A 15,678-nucleotide genomic window follows, 5' to 3' on the forward strand; every position below is an offset into this window, starting at 1 on the left:
GAAAAACACAGTCAACAAAACCATTACACAATACACAATTTTTTACACAGCCAATGTGCCTTACCTAAAGGATGGTGGAATGTATTCTGGAGGCAGGACAGGTGGCAGTGGTTGGCCAGACATAGCAACATCAATTAGATGCATAGCCAGGATAAATTCTTCTGCTGTAAGTTTTCCATCTTGATCAATGTCAGAAAGATTCCTAATTCAATAAAAAGGTCATTGCAATCCAGTTTCATGAAAATGCATGCTTCTTACTATTCTAGTGTGATTTACAAGTTTTATTACCCTAATCCTAAAACAACTAAGTCTCAGTGCTACTATTTTCAACAGTTGCAAGCTAAAGAGATACTTCATATAGTTGGCATACTGTTCAGCATTCAACAAATGCTGACTGTGATTAGAATATTCTTCTCAATCCTTGCAAACCTGTTTAAAATCTATCACACTCATGCTTTATGTATCTTTAAATCCTATGCTCTGGGCCGGGGATGAACAAACGATCTATAAAGGATTACATAGCAAATATTTTATGGTTTATAAGTCATACAAGCTCTGTCATACTGAATTCTGTCCTTGAGAAGCAGACACAGACAATATATAAATGAATGGGCATGGTTTTTACAATAAAATTTAATCTAAAAAATGGGTGCAAGTCAGATTTGGCCTCTGGGACAGGCTAGTCACCTTCTAATCTATTCTGTAAAGGTAGGAATTTATGGCCTCCAGTCATAGAGTTAAGGCATATCTTCCTCCTCATTCTAGGAATTCAGACTCCATCATTCTTGATAATTAAATTGCCTAAGTAGCTAATTATAGTAAACAACTTTTCCTAGCAGTTCCAAGAATGTGATTTTATTGAGCAAGTTCTGGATACAAAAGAATATGAAAAGCTACACACCTGCTCACTAGAATGTCAACAGACAAACACAACATTAAGAAACTGGCTTTGCCAGTGACTGACAGACAGACAGACACACACACCCAAGAAACTTTCTCTTCATTCTAAAATTTCTTAAGATATCATAAATTTTTTCATTATTGTTATCACAGTATATTCACCTTTTTTTTAAAGACTACAATTCTGTGAGTTTTGACAAACATACTTAACTACAGAACTACCACACCACATTCAAAACAGTCAGCACCACCCAAATTCCAGGTCTCCTTTTACTCAACTTCCTCTGGCATAGTGTCTCTATTTTGTTCTAATCCTGCCTTTTCCAGATGCTAGAAACCCACAAAAAAAAAAAATACAACCCCTCCCTGCTCCTCCTTATTCTTTTCCTTTTATATGAACCACCATTGGCTGCACCTGTCAAATCAGAATAGAGAGAAGTTGGAATGTGAGCCAGTGGCTCATGCCTGTAGTCCTAACCACTCAGGAGGCAGACATTAGAAGGATCACAGTTTGCAGCCGCCCTGGGCAAATTGTTTGCGAGACCCTATCTCAAAAACCCCAACACAAAACAAGGCTGGTGGAGTGGCTCAGGTGGTAGAGTGCCTGCCTGGCAAGCATGAGGCCCTAAGTTCAAACCCCAGTGCCAGAAAAAAAAAAAGAGTCAGAATGCTTATTTTTCCCATAAGTACCTAAGTTATGGTTACAAACATTTAATCAAAACATCTTTTTAGTATGAAGAAAGAGACTATAATAGTCTAATAGGAGATGCCTCAAATGTCTTTTTCAGGAGGCAAGTTATAAAGGAGAAATTTTAAATAAACATCTCAGCATATTCTGGCATCATGAGAGCAACTTAATGGACTGTCAATCAATGCAGTGTTATACCTTAAGTTTACAGTTCAGAGGGCATAGGATATTATTGCATAACCACACTTCAATATATATGTGGATCACAAGTATAAGATGCTTATTAGCTAGTCTATTCTACAGCAAAAGGCAGACTCTACATTACACAACAGAAGGGAAAAGCAAGGAAAAGGCAGAATTTGGTCACTTACAAAACAATGACAGCACTGTGTCTTCTATGAAATTTATAAAGTTGGCATGTGAGCAGTGGGAACAAGGTCATTAACACTTAAGTAAAAGATGCACACCTCTCAAGAAATCATTTTGGTTAACAGTTTAAATGTAAGGAAACTGTAGAATCTAAGCAATGCTTAGATTTTATCAGTTGCTACTAAAAAAAATTACAGAACAGAGACGTCATGTGCCTCCTAATAGAACTGTACAGTAACATCTCTGATGTAGTCTTACCAAAAACAAAAACAAAAAGTAACAACAAAAATCAAATGTGGAGCCAGGCACTGGTGGCTCACACCTATAATCCCAGCTAATCAGGAGGCAGAGATCAGGAGGATCATGGTCTGAAGCCAGCTGGGGCAAATAGTTTGCAAGACCCTATCTCAAAAAAACCCATCACAAAAAAGGGCTGGAGGAATGGCTCATGGTGAAGGCCCTGAGTTCAAACTCCAGTACCACAAAAAAAAAAAAAAAAAAAAGTGTCTCTAATTAGTAGTGTTCAAGCAGGGATGATATTGTACCCCAAGGAGCATTTGTCAGAGTCTGGAGATATCTTGGGTTGTCATAACTGAGGGTAGGGCTCCTGCTTATTGGCACCCATTGCCCAGTGATTAGAGGCCAGAGATGCTTCTAAATACCCTACAATGCATAGAACAGACCCCTCACAATCAAGAATTATTGGGTCTAATGTCAATAGGGCTGAGTTTGAGAAACCTTGTCTCACCTCTAAGTACCAATTCACAGAAAATACAAGAACAAATTAAACACCACTACAGAGATGCAATGAGTAAAAGTCAGGATAAACTATAGAACAGGGCTGGCAGAGTGGCTCAAGTGGTAAGAGCACCTGCATAGCAAATGTGAGGGCCTTAGTTCAAACCCCAGTACCACAAAAAATCACAACAAAACAAAAAAGAATAGAACAGATGATCTTGTTTGTTTTTCAGGGGCTTTAGGAACAAGCAGACAACGAGCAGGGAGAATTTATAGATTTAAGGAGAATTAAAGGTGTTTCAATCAGAACTAGATGTTTTGACTTGGTAGAGGACTCGCTTAGCACATACGGGGCCCTGAGTACCTCCAAAATGTATCAATTACCAAGGTATAGATTTACTTCAGTGTTCTGAACAAATAAGCTATAGGAAATTATGAGTTGTCAAGCCTGAGGCTTGACAGGGCAGATGGGCAAGACCCTATCTGTAAAACAAGCTAGACCAAAAAAGAGCCAGAGGTGTTGCTAGCAAGTGTGAGGCCCTGAGTTCAACCCCTAGTACCACCAAAAAAAAAAAAAAATCAGTCTAAGGCATTTGGTAAGAATGACTATTAAAAACTGTAGGTGGACTATTGATATTAGAGTTATGTTTTTAAAATTTTCCATCTCTTTTAAGGACAAGGTGAAATATTTACAGGTGAAATAATGTAACTGAGACTTGGCATAAAATAATTCTGAAGGAGGAAGTTGGAACCAAGACTGGACACAGGCTGAGACTTCTAAAACTGTGTTTTGAGTTCTTCAGAGTTCATTGTACTAATCTCTCTACCTTGTAATTTTCCAAATTAACAAAGGAAAAGGTAAGAGCAGTAATCATCACAATTCATTGAAAATTAAGCATATTTGAAATATCCCCCACAAATAATATCAATCTAAAATCCAATGAGGCCATAACCACCTAAGAAATAAAGTTTCTACTTCATACAAATCAAGGCACTTGTCATTCCTTACCATATTGAAGCCAGCTGAGCCTGTGGTAAGCTTGATTGCATAAGAATAGTTCTTGCTTGGGGCCCTCAACAGAAACCAGGAAAAAGACATAAAGATGAGTCAGCAAGTGTTTCCTATACAGAAAGACCAGGATGCTGCACCAGGCACTATGCAATCTCATGCAATCATAGTATTTCATACTACCCAGGGGCTTTTTAAAATGGAAATTAAACCTGGCAAAAAAGAAGAAACATAGAGCACAGCATCTGACACATACGCAATAAAACTATGTCCAATGGATGTTTAATAAAGAATGAATGAGCAAGTGGAAGATTGGAGTTTCCAAATATAACTTGCAATCTCTACTTTTATTTACCAAGTGGGGACCTATTCTCTACAAATTGAACATCATCTGCCATAGCCATCACCTGCTGCCTCTACCATGACCATAACCCCACAAATTAAGGGAAGAATCAGAGCCTCTTAGGAGGAAAAGGCTTAGAGGGGACCCCTTCTAATGGCTACAATGCACAGACTTTTAAAAGGGGTGAGGGGGTAAGCCGCTCAAGGTTGCACAAATGGCTAATATCAAAGCCAAGATTAGAACATATTTCTTATGTCAGGGAAAAAAAATTCCTGAAATTTCAATTCTTCTTTCAAAATCAGCTCTAATTTCTTAAGAGAACTATGAGTATCTTCATTTCTGGCATGACACTAACTTTAGATATCAGACAAGCTACAACAGGAGAATTATTTACTACTGAAAATATTTTAACTTTTATTTACAATTAACTAATGGCAGCAAAGCACACATTAATACATACATGTGTATTCATATATACATATATACATATACACTCACATAGCTTAGAAAATTAATTTTCCAAAGTGAAAATACTCAAGCTGTCCAGATCATAAAACAGAATGCAACCAGCTCCCAGGAGGCCCTCCGTCTCCCTTCTGGTATCACTACCACCAAGTGTAGCCTGACCTCTAACTGCATAGCCTCTGTTAGGTCTGCCTTATTCTTTTCAATATACTGTTGTGTGAAGTTACAGAAAATACATAGTATACTGTTGTGTGGTTGCATCACAATTTATTTTCCCTTCCACATTGCTGGGTACTCAGGTAGTTTTTGGTTTGTGGCTCCTATAAGTAGTGAATGTTCTATTTTGATGAACATACGAATATATTTCTGGGGGATCTCTCTCTCCCTCTGTGTATGTGTGAGTGTGTTTATGTGCATGTCTAAGAATAATAAACAATCTATTGAATTAATGGAAGATTCTAATAGCTCTATGAAATGAAGTCAGCTCACTGACCATTTTCTTTAGTGTTTGTAACACTGTATTTAGAATGCTGGCAATGTTTAAGAGAATTAGCAAACTTTACTGTTTAGTTTATACTTGTAACAATTCTCCCCACTTTAGAACTACATGAAAGAAAGTTAATATTTTATCTGTTTCAAACAAAAGGTGACAGTAAATGTGGAGAACCAGCCCTACCCTTAGATCTCAGGAGACTTGGATTCCAGTCCTGATTCCCTAATGACATGTGGCATAACAAAGCTTCTTTAGCTCTCTAAAATGAAATAGCCTGGAATAGGGATTGGCAAACTTTGGCCCAGAGCCATACTGGCCTGTCAACTGCTCTTATAAAGTGTACTGAAACAAAGTCATAGCCACTCATTTAAGCATAAAACATGGCTGCTTTCATGCTACAATGACAAAATTACAGCTACTGAAACAGCCTTCCCCAAATCACTCAGCAGAGTCTAGGCCTAGTCAGTAACTGGCACACAGACACCCACAGCATGCTCTGACAGTGGTAGCAAGGATCCAACTGCATCCAAAACAGTGTGAAAGTAAAGCCCAGTGGTGATCAGGATCCCTTCAGGAACCGACAACACACTAAACCCATAGCACAGATCAGCTAGGGTGTGGGCTAGGTATAATTTTTTTCTTGTGATAGTATAAAGATAACCTACAATCTTCTCTAAGTTAGGCTAAACAAATTACCTATAATTCCTATATTATAAATGGACAAGGACTTCACTACTCCAAGGCTGAGAACTGGTGCCTTGGATTAGATTAAGAAGTTACAATTATGTGCATTTAAAAAAAAATGCTTTGTAGTTCCTTCAAAACAAGAACTCATAAAAAAATAAAACCAAAAAAAGAACAGAAATTAAAGTAGCAAATTATATATTTTGCTTGGGCCCCTTTAGATAGGCACATACTTATTTGAGGTGACGGCTGAGATCCTTTATGGGGACAGGGCTCAAGATTAGACCAGAACTCTTCAAGTCTCATCCAACCCTGACATTTTAAAATAAGTTTGCAATTTTTTGGCGGGGAGGAGGGTTGGAAGTAACATGTGTGATTGTAAATAATAACAAAAATGATACGAAGACCCAGTATTTAAAATATCTTGTGATCTTGTGTTATATACATAACAGTATGGCCAACCCTCCAGAAAATTAACCCATTCTTGCCAGATGGCTTGTAGTTTTTTTTCTTTTTCTTTTCTACTCAATGGAGGTTCTCTCTCTCTCTCTCTGTCTCTCTGTCTCTCTCTTTACTGAGGATTGAACCCAGGGCCTTGCACACACTAGACAAACACTCTACCACTTAAATCATGCCCCCAGTCTCAAAAGATATATATTTCTTTACAACATTCAAATTACTTACTTTTAAGAATTTAACCCTTTATGAAGAAGGTTTTGGAGAGTATCCTACAATTCTCCCTTATCCTTCCAAAAGATAGAGGACAAAAGAATCATTGTTTTTAAAAATCCACTGAGAAGTGCTGGCAGAGAGGATCAAGTAGTAGAGTGCCTGCCTAGCAAGCATGAAGCCCTGAGTTCAAAACCCCAGTACAAAAAGAAAAAAAATTCACTGAGATCATATAAATTAACCCTGGCCACTTATAAATGATGAAATAATATCCAGAGGTGAGCCCCAGTGAATCAGTGGCAGAGACATGTTCCTTGACCTTTCACCCTGCACACAACCTCAGTCTCTGCCCTGGTGAGTAGGCAACTTCAAGTTCATCTACAAAGCTGAACTTCAGAACCCAAAGCTAGCTTTTGTTCACAGCACTGTTTTCCTGTTCGAGCCCTGACTTTCATATTAGTGGCTTTCAAAGTACAGAAGAATCCCCAGGTCTCTGTTTCAGTTTACTAAGATTAGCAATGGGGCAAAGGCCAGAGGCACAGAAGAAGAAAATTATCAGTATTGATGGAGTTATCAGTAGTTGGAAACACAAGATAACACAGACAATGAGAACCCTACTTAAGAAATAAGCAAATAGAGAAAGACTTTTGGAAAATATTGAACCAGTATCTAGAAACAACCTGCACTCAAAACAATTCTCTAAATTAGATTTTATTTGTAAATACCTGTTAAGTGTCCACTCATGGTTTTGTCATTACTATTGAACAACTGCCTGTATTTCAGTCTCGATGACTGAGGCACAGCCCATTCTGCTGCTGGAGGGACACTGTGGGAAAAAGAGGAAAGAGAGACGGTGATAAACTGTAAGAGCAACATATTGCTCTTTAAAACCATAAACTAAGAGCTATAGATATCAAACTTTAACAAGTATTTCCTATTTCCTTTTTTTTTTTTGGCAGTACTAGGGGTCAAAGTCAGGACCTCATACGAACTACACAAGTGCTCTACCACTGAGCCATACTTCTTCCCCATTTTTAAAGTTATAAACATTTCTCTCAAAATAAATAAGCTTATTATTTTTCCAGAGAAAGGAAAAACAACAAAGTTACTACCTCATGCTCCATACATAATTTAATAACTTAAAGTTTCCTGAAATATATTGAAAACCTCCTCAGCACCAAGGCAATACAATCACACCCAGGTTTTCCTAAGCACCTAGAACAACTCTCCTTCCTTAAAATGCAATGTTGGCTAAAGTACCTTTTCGAAGGTACTCTCCAAAATATTTAATTTTCTCTACACCAAAATATGGAAACTACATCTTAATAAGTGAAATTATTTCCTTCTGGGAAGTTAAATTCCCACCAAATGGAGAATTTCTCGGAAAGAGAAGAGAACATTTCCAGGGTCATGGCACATTAGCGGAGCAGTAATAGACAACGCTCTGCTCTCTTGATTGTGATCCAACACTAGCCTCTCCTTGCCAAAGTGCTACAACCCTGACCTGAGTAAACCCCTGCTAGCCATCAGCCCGCGCTACTCATCCTGGCAATTCCTGCAATGGATGCCACAGCCACGAAAGCATCACACTGGTACTGATGGCTTATTAAGAATCTGATTCCTAAATCAAGTCACTTAAACACAAAAATTGCACTCCGCTTCCAGGGCAGATTAAAAGTAATGCCCCATATGAAATTTCCTTTCATTCTAGCAAAACTATCTATGTCTCATATGCAAAAAGAAAAATTTGAACCATGCATTGAAGCTCTTAGTCATCATTTATGTATTATCTATGCACTTCTACTTACTAGACATAGTTCATAAAAGCATAGGAAACAACTCTCAAATACCTGAAAAGTACCTATATAAATTCACCTTTTTCAATTGTTATGAATTTCTTAATAAAAACACTTACCGTGATCTATTTTGCTGTAAGTAATTCTGTAACAACTCTCTCATTTTAACTAATATGTTGCTGATGCGAACTCCTGCCTATTTGTCAAGAGGCTATCTTGCTTCTCCACACCACAGATGTGGGGTGTTACACACAGAAGTTGTTCCAGATTACATTTACCAACTCATAGTTCTCTGCAAGATTCCTCACAATTGAAGTAGACTAAAAGTTTTCAATGTGAGACCTAAAAGTTAGACACTACATTGCAAAAATTTGCTGGAAATTTAAGTTGTTGAAAAGATGACTACTAACATAAAAACAAAAATCGTTACAGTGCTGTTTGCTAACAACGAATAACATTGGTTCTAACTTTAAGGGAGATTTCAAAATCCCTTCTGGAAAGCTAGAAAAAACAAAACTTTAGCATGGTGTGCCAGAAAACAAATTTTAATATGACATAATTTTAAGTCTTGGCTCTACCGTTCATTAAGTTATAAATTTATGAGCAAGAAATGTAACTTCTCTGGGTTTGCTTCCACTGCACAGGCCACAGGGCTGGGAGGGATTAATAAAATGCCTGGCAAAGCAGATGCTCAGTAAATGTCCAAGCACCTTAAAAGTAAAAATTTAATGAAAGGGAACACAGCCACCTGTATATGACACTGAGTTGCACTGTCATTGATGAGTTAATTATCTGGGATAAGCTCCCTAAAGTCTCTGAGTTCGATCCTCCTCTGTAAAGGAAGAGACAATAGTCACCCTGCGGGGAAGAATGAGTTACTCTGCACAGAAAGCTTTTAACACAGTGCTTTTCTGTCTATGGATTTTTTCTAAGTCATTTTTAAAAGGTATTGCATTATTTAATTATATTCAATGTGTTATCTTTAAAAAGGGAAAATGACTTGATTCACTTGTGGAAAACTTTTAATGGGACTAACAAAGAAAAGCTGGAATCATCTTTGCTTACACCCCACTTCATTCCTAAAGTTTTAAGACTGTTTACAAAGAGAATTTGTTAACTTAGTGTAGCAAATATGCAAGGGGAAAGGTAAGAGGCAAAAGAAAATAAAAATATGGAAGATAATGTGAAACTGTGGTTGGCCAAAATATACGGCCTTTCTGACTTTTCTAAAATTATGTAGTATATTTGATTAAAGAAAACTGTCCATTAATCTGAATAATTCACTTTATAAAACTTAGTCTTTAATACAGATTTACTAGGAAGCCACACAGACTTTATGAAATTACCCAAGACAGAATTAAAAATAAGACCAATTGTGGCTCCAATCTTTATATAAAAATTTTATACATGAACTTTAAATGAGTCTATGTGCTTTTTTCCCCCACCTAGAATTCTATTTTATTTTTCCTCCTTTTCCTCTTCCCTCTCCCCTCCCTTCTTCCTCTGTTTTCATCCTTCTGTTCTTCCTTTTTAGTGCTGGGATTGAGCCCAGAGCCTCACACACACTCTACTGACTGATCTATCTTCCAGCCGCTATCTCCACCATTTTATCCTTTAAAAAAAATACACAAAGCCTTTAAGGAAATGGCATGCCCTTGATTTCTGTGATCTGTAAAACAAATAAATGATAAATTCCAGTGACATGGAGAATTTAAAAAATTATTGCTGGCATTTTAATAAAGTTAAAGAAGATAACAAAGAAAGCACATATTTCAAGTTTATGAATTAATCAAATAATGGCTTTAACCAAACTCAAGCAAGCTTACCTGGCCACATCAAATGATTGTGCCTTCTGTAATTTAGTGTTTAATTGTGACCCTGGACCAGATCTACTGAAGGAGGAACTCTTTGGCAATGTCGCTGCTGTAGAAATAAGTGTTGAATAATTTTAATTCTACAAAAATAAGAAAATTTCCCCTACTTACAAAAATTAAAATGTGCAGTTATAAAATAAAGTGCTTCTAGATTTACTTGTTCTACTGAGAATCTCTTTAATGCTGACATCCATAAAATTTTACTCTTCATTGAGCATTCAGCACTATATTTTATAGGATCTGTTCCAACAGAGAAGTCACAGCTTAAATATATAAAACAGCACTGTCTTGCCACCCAGGAGCTGAAGTATTAGTTCCAGATGTAGGAGCCAAGAAGTCAGGCCACCTAGTGCTGGCTAGATAACATGTGATACGAGGGAGGGACAGCTTTTGTGTCTGATTCTCATTTGACTGATTAGTTGAGTGTCAGGAAAAAACAGCCAGAGCCTTAGCGACACCCTTCACCCCTCACCCTTGTCTTCTGTCTTACAACATTTGCCGTTAGCCACAAGAGAAAACAAGACTCAAAGAGCTGGGATTCACTTATACTACTGGAAAAAACAACTGCAGTCATGGTCATTCATGAACAAAAGACTGTATGCATAGGACAAGATCTAAGTAAAAGAAGGCCATTTGATTCTCTGGTTATAGATTAGAGACAGAACCTGACAGGTATAAACATCCAGGCACTTCAGGCATGTGTGCTGTAATGTGTCAAATGTAAGGCGAAAAGCCACGCTATCACCACTATTCAAAATGTTCTCAGGCATATCCAAACAGCTTAATAAAAAACTATTTCCACATTGACATGGGTTGATTAAGATTTGTTAGACTAAGTCTATCCACATTACAGTTTATGCTTTCTTTTAACTAAGGAAATGACTTTGAATAAAGTCTTAAAATGAAATTAACTAAACCAGGAACTTCAATAACTAAATCCTTTCCCCCAATTAAGCAAGCATGTAGTACTATCGGCTTAATGTATTTAGCCATTTAATTGATTTCCTTCTCCATTCTGCCTGATTCACTACACCTGCTCAAAAAATATGCACAGTGCTCATTTTTCCTCACTACATAATTCTATTCCTAGGGGACTGACTTCCTTATTAGCAATTCATAGCAGCTAAAGAAAAGTAGTAACTGATATATCAAAATACAAAATGTTCAAAAACTGTTCAACTTCAGTTGCTCTTATCAAGCTTTTGCAAGGAAATTATACTGTTGACTTTCACTGTTGTGTTTGCCTTTGTTCACAGAGGTACCCACAGATCTATACAACTCCAGTTCCCTTCCCTTTCTCTATACTAGCATATAATATACCATTTAATATGTTGGGGGAAGAGAAATCAAATGGAAAAAAATAAAGATTTTCCTCTGGAATAAAATATCATTTAAATATGATGGGAAAGTGACAAAAGATTTAAGAAGAATGAACAGCAAAATATAAGTTGTGATAATTCAGCCTATGGTTTGGGTAGACCACATACCAGGATGAGCAAATGCAGGCAGAGGCTGTATGACAGGGGGAGCCCCGTTAGCCAGGGGAGGCACTGCTGTTGGAGGAACCGACGGTACTAAAGGTGGAGACATTCCAACAACTGGGATGGATCCCATTGGCACTGGAGCAACAGCTGTAAGTGGTGGCATGCTGGCGATGCCTCCTATACCTATGAAGGGAAAAAACCCAACAAAATCATAATCAATCACATTTCCACATTCAGTGACAATTAACTCAGTACTGCTTGAAGAAGAAAACCACTTTCTAGCTGTAATATATATTATAGCTGAACTATATTCTTAAAGTAAGGGCTGGTGGAGTGGCTCAAGTGGAAGAGTGCCCTGATTTCAAACTCCAGTGCCATAAAAAGAAAGAATTTATATACATACATACATACACAGAAACACACACACACACACACACACACACACACCACACATATGGTTTCAGAGTAGTCATTTTGAAAAGTACCAAAAATTATGTTAAGGATCACATCAAAAGGACCCTTGAACTAATGTGCAGAGGGTCCATCAAGATGAAAATTAAGAATAATAATAGGGGGAGGGAGGATAAAGGAGAAAGACAGAGGAGTGAATTTAAGATGAATTATAAGCACTTTTGGAAATGTCACAATGTACCCCCAGGACAATAATAATATGACAATAAAAAAAATTTTTTTTGGCAGTACAGGGGTTTGAACTCAGGGCTTCATCTTGCTAGGCAGGTGCTCTACCACTTGAGCCACTCCACCAGCCCTGTTTTGCATTGGATATTTTTGAGATAGGATCTCATGAACTATTTGCCTAGGCTGGCTTCAAACCATGATCCTCCTGATCTATGCCTGAGTAGACAAGATTCCAGGCTTGAGCCACAGGTGCCAGGCAACAATAAAAAATTTTTTAAGGGGGGAGTGGGAGGGGGCAGAGTGGGTGGTAAGGGAGGGGGTGGGAGCAGGGGGGAGAAATGACCCAAGCCTTATATGCACATATGAATAATAAAACAATAAAAAAAATTTTTTTAAAAGAAGAATAATAACAGCAGTGGACTGAAAGCCAATAAATATAAATGAATCCATAAATTCAAAATTATATTTAAAAACAAATTTTTTTAAAAACTGAGCCACATAGCAAGATGTTAATCAATTTATTATTTTGAAAACTACTAAATAAAGGAGAAAAAAATCCAAACATTTGACTGCACTTTAGGGTAAGCAAATATTTGATGGGGGAAGTATCTTTTTATAACATATTCTAACCAACAAATGAAGAAGTGATAGAACTAAACTAAATATTTCATTTTTACTTCTGTTTCAAAATCATTTTTTTTTTCTGTGTCAATACCTTTCTTGCACAGAGCCCTTTCACATGTCTTCTCAACATTCATACAGCTTAAGGGTTGGTCGGAGTCTTGCAGCTGGTGTGGTCACCCTCATCTCAAGTGCACATGTGCACAGCTTCAATCAAGAATAGCACCACTTCAAGCTGACAGAGCTACTCGTCCTAATTCTGCTGCTGCTACCAAGGTCATCATTTCCACTGACAAGGTGCTGGACACAAGTGTCTCCTTCACCCCCAAAACAAGGCTGCTAGTACTCACGACTTGCCCATCCTAGCAGGACTTCCATGTTAACCAGGCTAGGGGCTAGAGCACTAGAACACAGCCAGGAAAGACTGCCAAGGATTTCTACTATTCCATTATTCCCACCTGAACCTTGGCAGCTTTCCAAACATCAACGAGCCTCAGAGAGTTGCACACCTGTAGTTGTTTTGCCAATTTTGCCCACTTTTTGGTTTTGTTTTTTTTTTTTTTGCAATAATGGGGTTTGAACTCAGGGTTTTGGCACTGGCTAGACAGGATCTCTACCACTTGAACCATGCTTCTAGTCTTTTTTGCTCTGGTTTTTTTGGAGCTAGAGTCTCATTTTTTACCCAGGCCTACTGAACTGCAATTTTCCTATTTTATGTTTCCAAACATCATTGGGATGACAAGTGCATACCACCACACCCAGCTATTGGTTGAGATGGGGTTTTGCAAACGTTTTGCCCAGGCTGGCCTTAAGCCACAATCCTATCAATTTCAGCATCCTAAGTAGCTAAGACTATAAACATGAGTCACTGCACCTGGACCATGACACTTACCATTATTGAAGTTCAAAGCATCCTCTTCAGGTTGGCTACAGAGACTTCTGTTATCTCCCTACTAGTCTTTGATACTTTCTTTGTCAAACAGAGTTACAAAATGGTTTCTTCCAAGCTCAGCATGTATATTTCATACTCCAAGCCTAAAACCAGACATTTCTTCAAGAAATTCTGGGTTCCTTTAGTGAGAAGTGGTATTTTACAAGTTCACAGTCTGGGTGCTAGGGATGCTCATTGCAGCTGAGGGTGACCACTGTCTCTAGGCCTTTCAGTGAACAGAACAAGGAGACAGATGGACAGATGGATGGGAAGGTGAATAGATAACAGACAACAGAGCTCATTCTCTAAGAGATTCCCCAAGAAGGACTTGTTCAATATTCCCTGAGTCCATACTGGTTAGTAACAGTTGCTCTATGTTCTTTCTACTTGACAGTCAGTTTTAGTGCACATAACATCCTTGGGCCAATCTTTCCCTAAGTATCCTAATTATGTGAGAATTTTCTTCTGGCATAAAGCCCTGCTGTTAAAACATCTAGCACTAACCTTATTTTTTTTTTTCTATGTAAGTCATGCACTTTCTTTTTCTACATGCCCAAATATTTTTTTTTTACTAAAATTTACCTTAATGTTGGTTGATATTTTTAGGCATGTGATACTCTTTTTCAAATATAGTTTCAAATTTTTTATTTCAAGAAAGTTGTCTTGAATTCATTTTACCATTTGTTCTGCTCCCCTGACTGGGTTTTCTTCTTCAAAGACTCCTGACAAATACATCCAGCTTTCTTTGCTTTCAATACTTGTCAGTTTCTCAACTCCCTTTTATATATACATCTTTTTAAAAAATCTTTTATTTCTCTTTAGACAGTATCTCTTATATTCCTTGTAGTTTAGTCTTCATTTCTAAAATGAAGTTTTTCTTTTACTGCTCATTCTTTCCTAAGTTCTGCAACCTTATTTCTGAGATTTTAAAGTTATAATTTCTAAGGCTGGTGGCATAGCTCAAGTGGTAGTGTTCTGGCCTAGAAAGAGTGAGGCCAAGTTCAAACTTACCGAAAAAAAAAAAAAAAATTCTGTTGATTTTTTTCAACAGATTGTGTCATTCTCATTACACGGTTTAGCTTGTGTTGAAATAGTAAGCTAGAGTGCTTTCATTGTCCACAGGGGTGCTATTTGGATCTGTAGTCTTTTTTCTAATAATAACTTTGTGTGGGATTTGGTACTTGCTTGGTATTTTCTTATGCTTATTTTTTGAGCATTGTTTCCTGGGATTTCCGGTCTCTGTTCTCTTTCCCCCACATTTGTCTGCACTTTCTTTTTCCTTTGTCTCTGTGTCCCAGTACTGCTCAATTTTTTCAGGCGGGGACCCCATCCCAAAAGGAAGCCTTGATGAGTTAGGTGTTGTTTGTTTGTTTGTAGTGCTGGGGTCAGAACCTCAGTCTCTCACATGCTAGACAAGTGCTCTACACTTAGGCTATCAGTCGAGCTCATGGGGACTGGACTAACCCAGATATCTCAGTTCCAAGAGGAGCTCTTGAGCTTGCATAGTACCACAGAGAGCATAATAGCTCTGTTTTAGCTGTCATTCTCAGATTGACTACATTTTTTATGAATGCCTAATTAGCTATTTTGGGGTTCTCCTGTTCTCATCTACACCAGATACCCAATTTCTTCCTTCTTCCCCCTGCACTATTACAGATTTACACATATCCTTTCTTACTAAAGCACATATTACCTTTTGAAGATTTAAAAATAGTGTTCTTGGGCTGGAGGCATGGCTCAAGTGGTAGAGAGTCTGCCTAGCAAGAGTAAGGCCCTGAGTTCAAACCCCAGTACCACCAAAAAAAAGAAAAAAATAGTGTTGTTACACTATTTGTAACCAATAGTGGTTGTGGCTAGGTAAGGGGATTAATAGTTGTCTTCACTTTTTTCTTCAAATCTTTTTGCATTGTCTATTTTCAGTAGGTATCTGTTATTTATATAGTGAAAAAGGACTTTTTTTTTTTTTCCTGAAGCT

General features: G+C 37.6%; 1 protein-coding gene across 11 annotated transcripts in view; it reads right to left on the minus strand.

Annotated features, from left to right (window-relative positions):
* Window positions 1-15,678, minus strand: part of Itsn1 (intersectin 1) — a 205,055-nt gene that overhangs the window by 118,460 nt on the left and 70,917 nt on the right. For all 11 annotated transcript variants that reach the window (XR_012447870.1, XM_074072743.1, XM_074072746.1 and 8 more), the window contains 5 exons: window positions 11,516-11,695; window positions 9,981-10,077; window positions 7,084-7,184; window positions 3,705-3,768; window positions 65-202 (listed from right to left, as the gene is read on the minus strand). Coding sequence is in view for 10 of the 11 variants with exons in the window: in XM_074072743.1 (XP_073928844.1) it covers window positions 65-202; window positions 3,705-3,768; window positions 7,084-7,184; window positions 9,981-10,077; window positions 11,516-11,695 (580 nt within the window). In the remaining variant the exon portion in view is untranslated. The remainder of the gene's footprint in view (window positions 1-64; window positions 203-3,704; window positions 3,769-7,083; window positions 7,185-9,980; window positions 10,078-11,515; window positions 11,696-15,678) is intronic.

The sequence above is a fragment of the Castor canadensis genome, chromosome 5 (genome assembly GCF_047511655.1).
Source record: "Castor canadensis chromosome 5, mCasCan1.hap1v2, whole genome shotgun sequence".
NCBI lineage: Eukaryota > Metazoa > Chordata > Mammalia > Rodentia > Castoridae > Castor > Castor canadensis.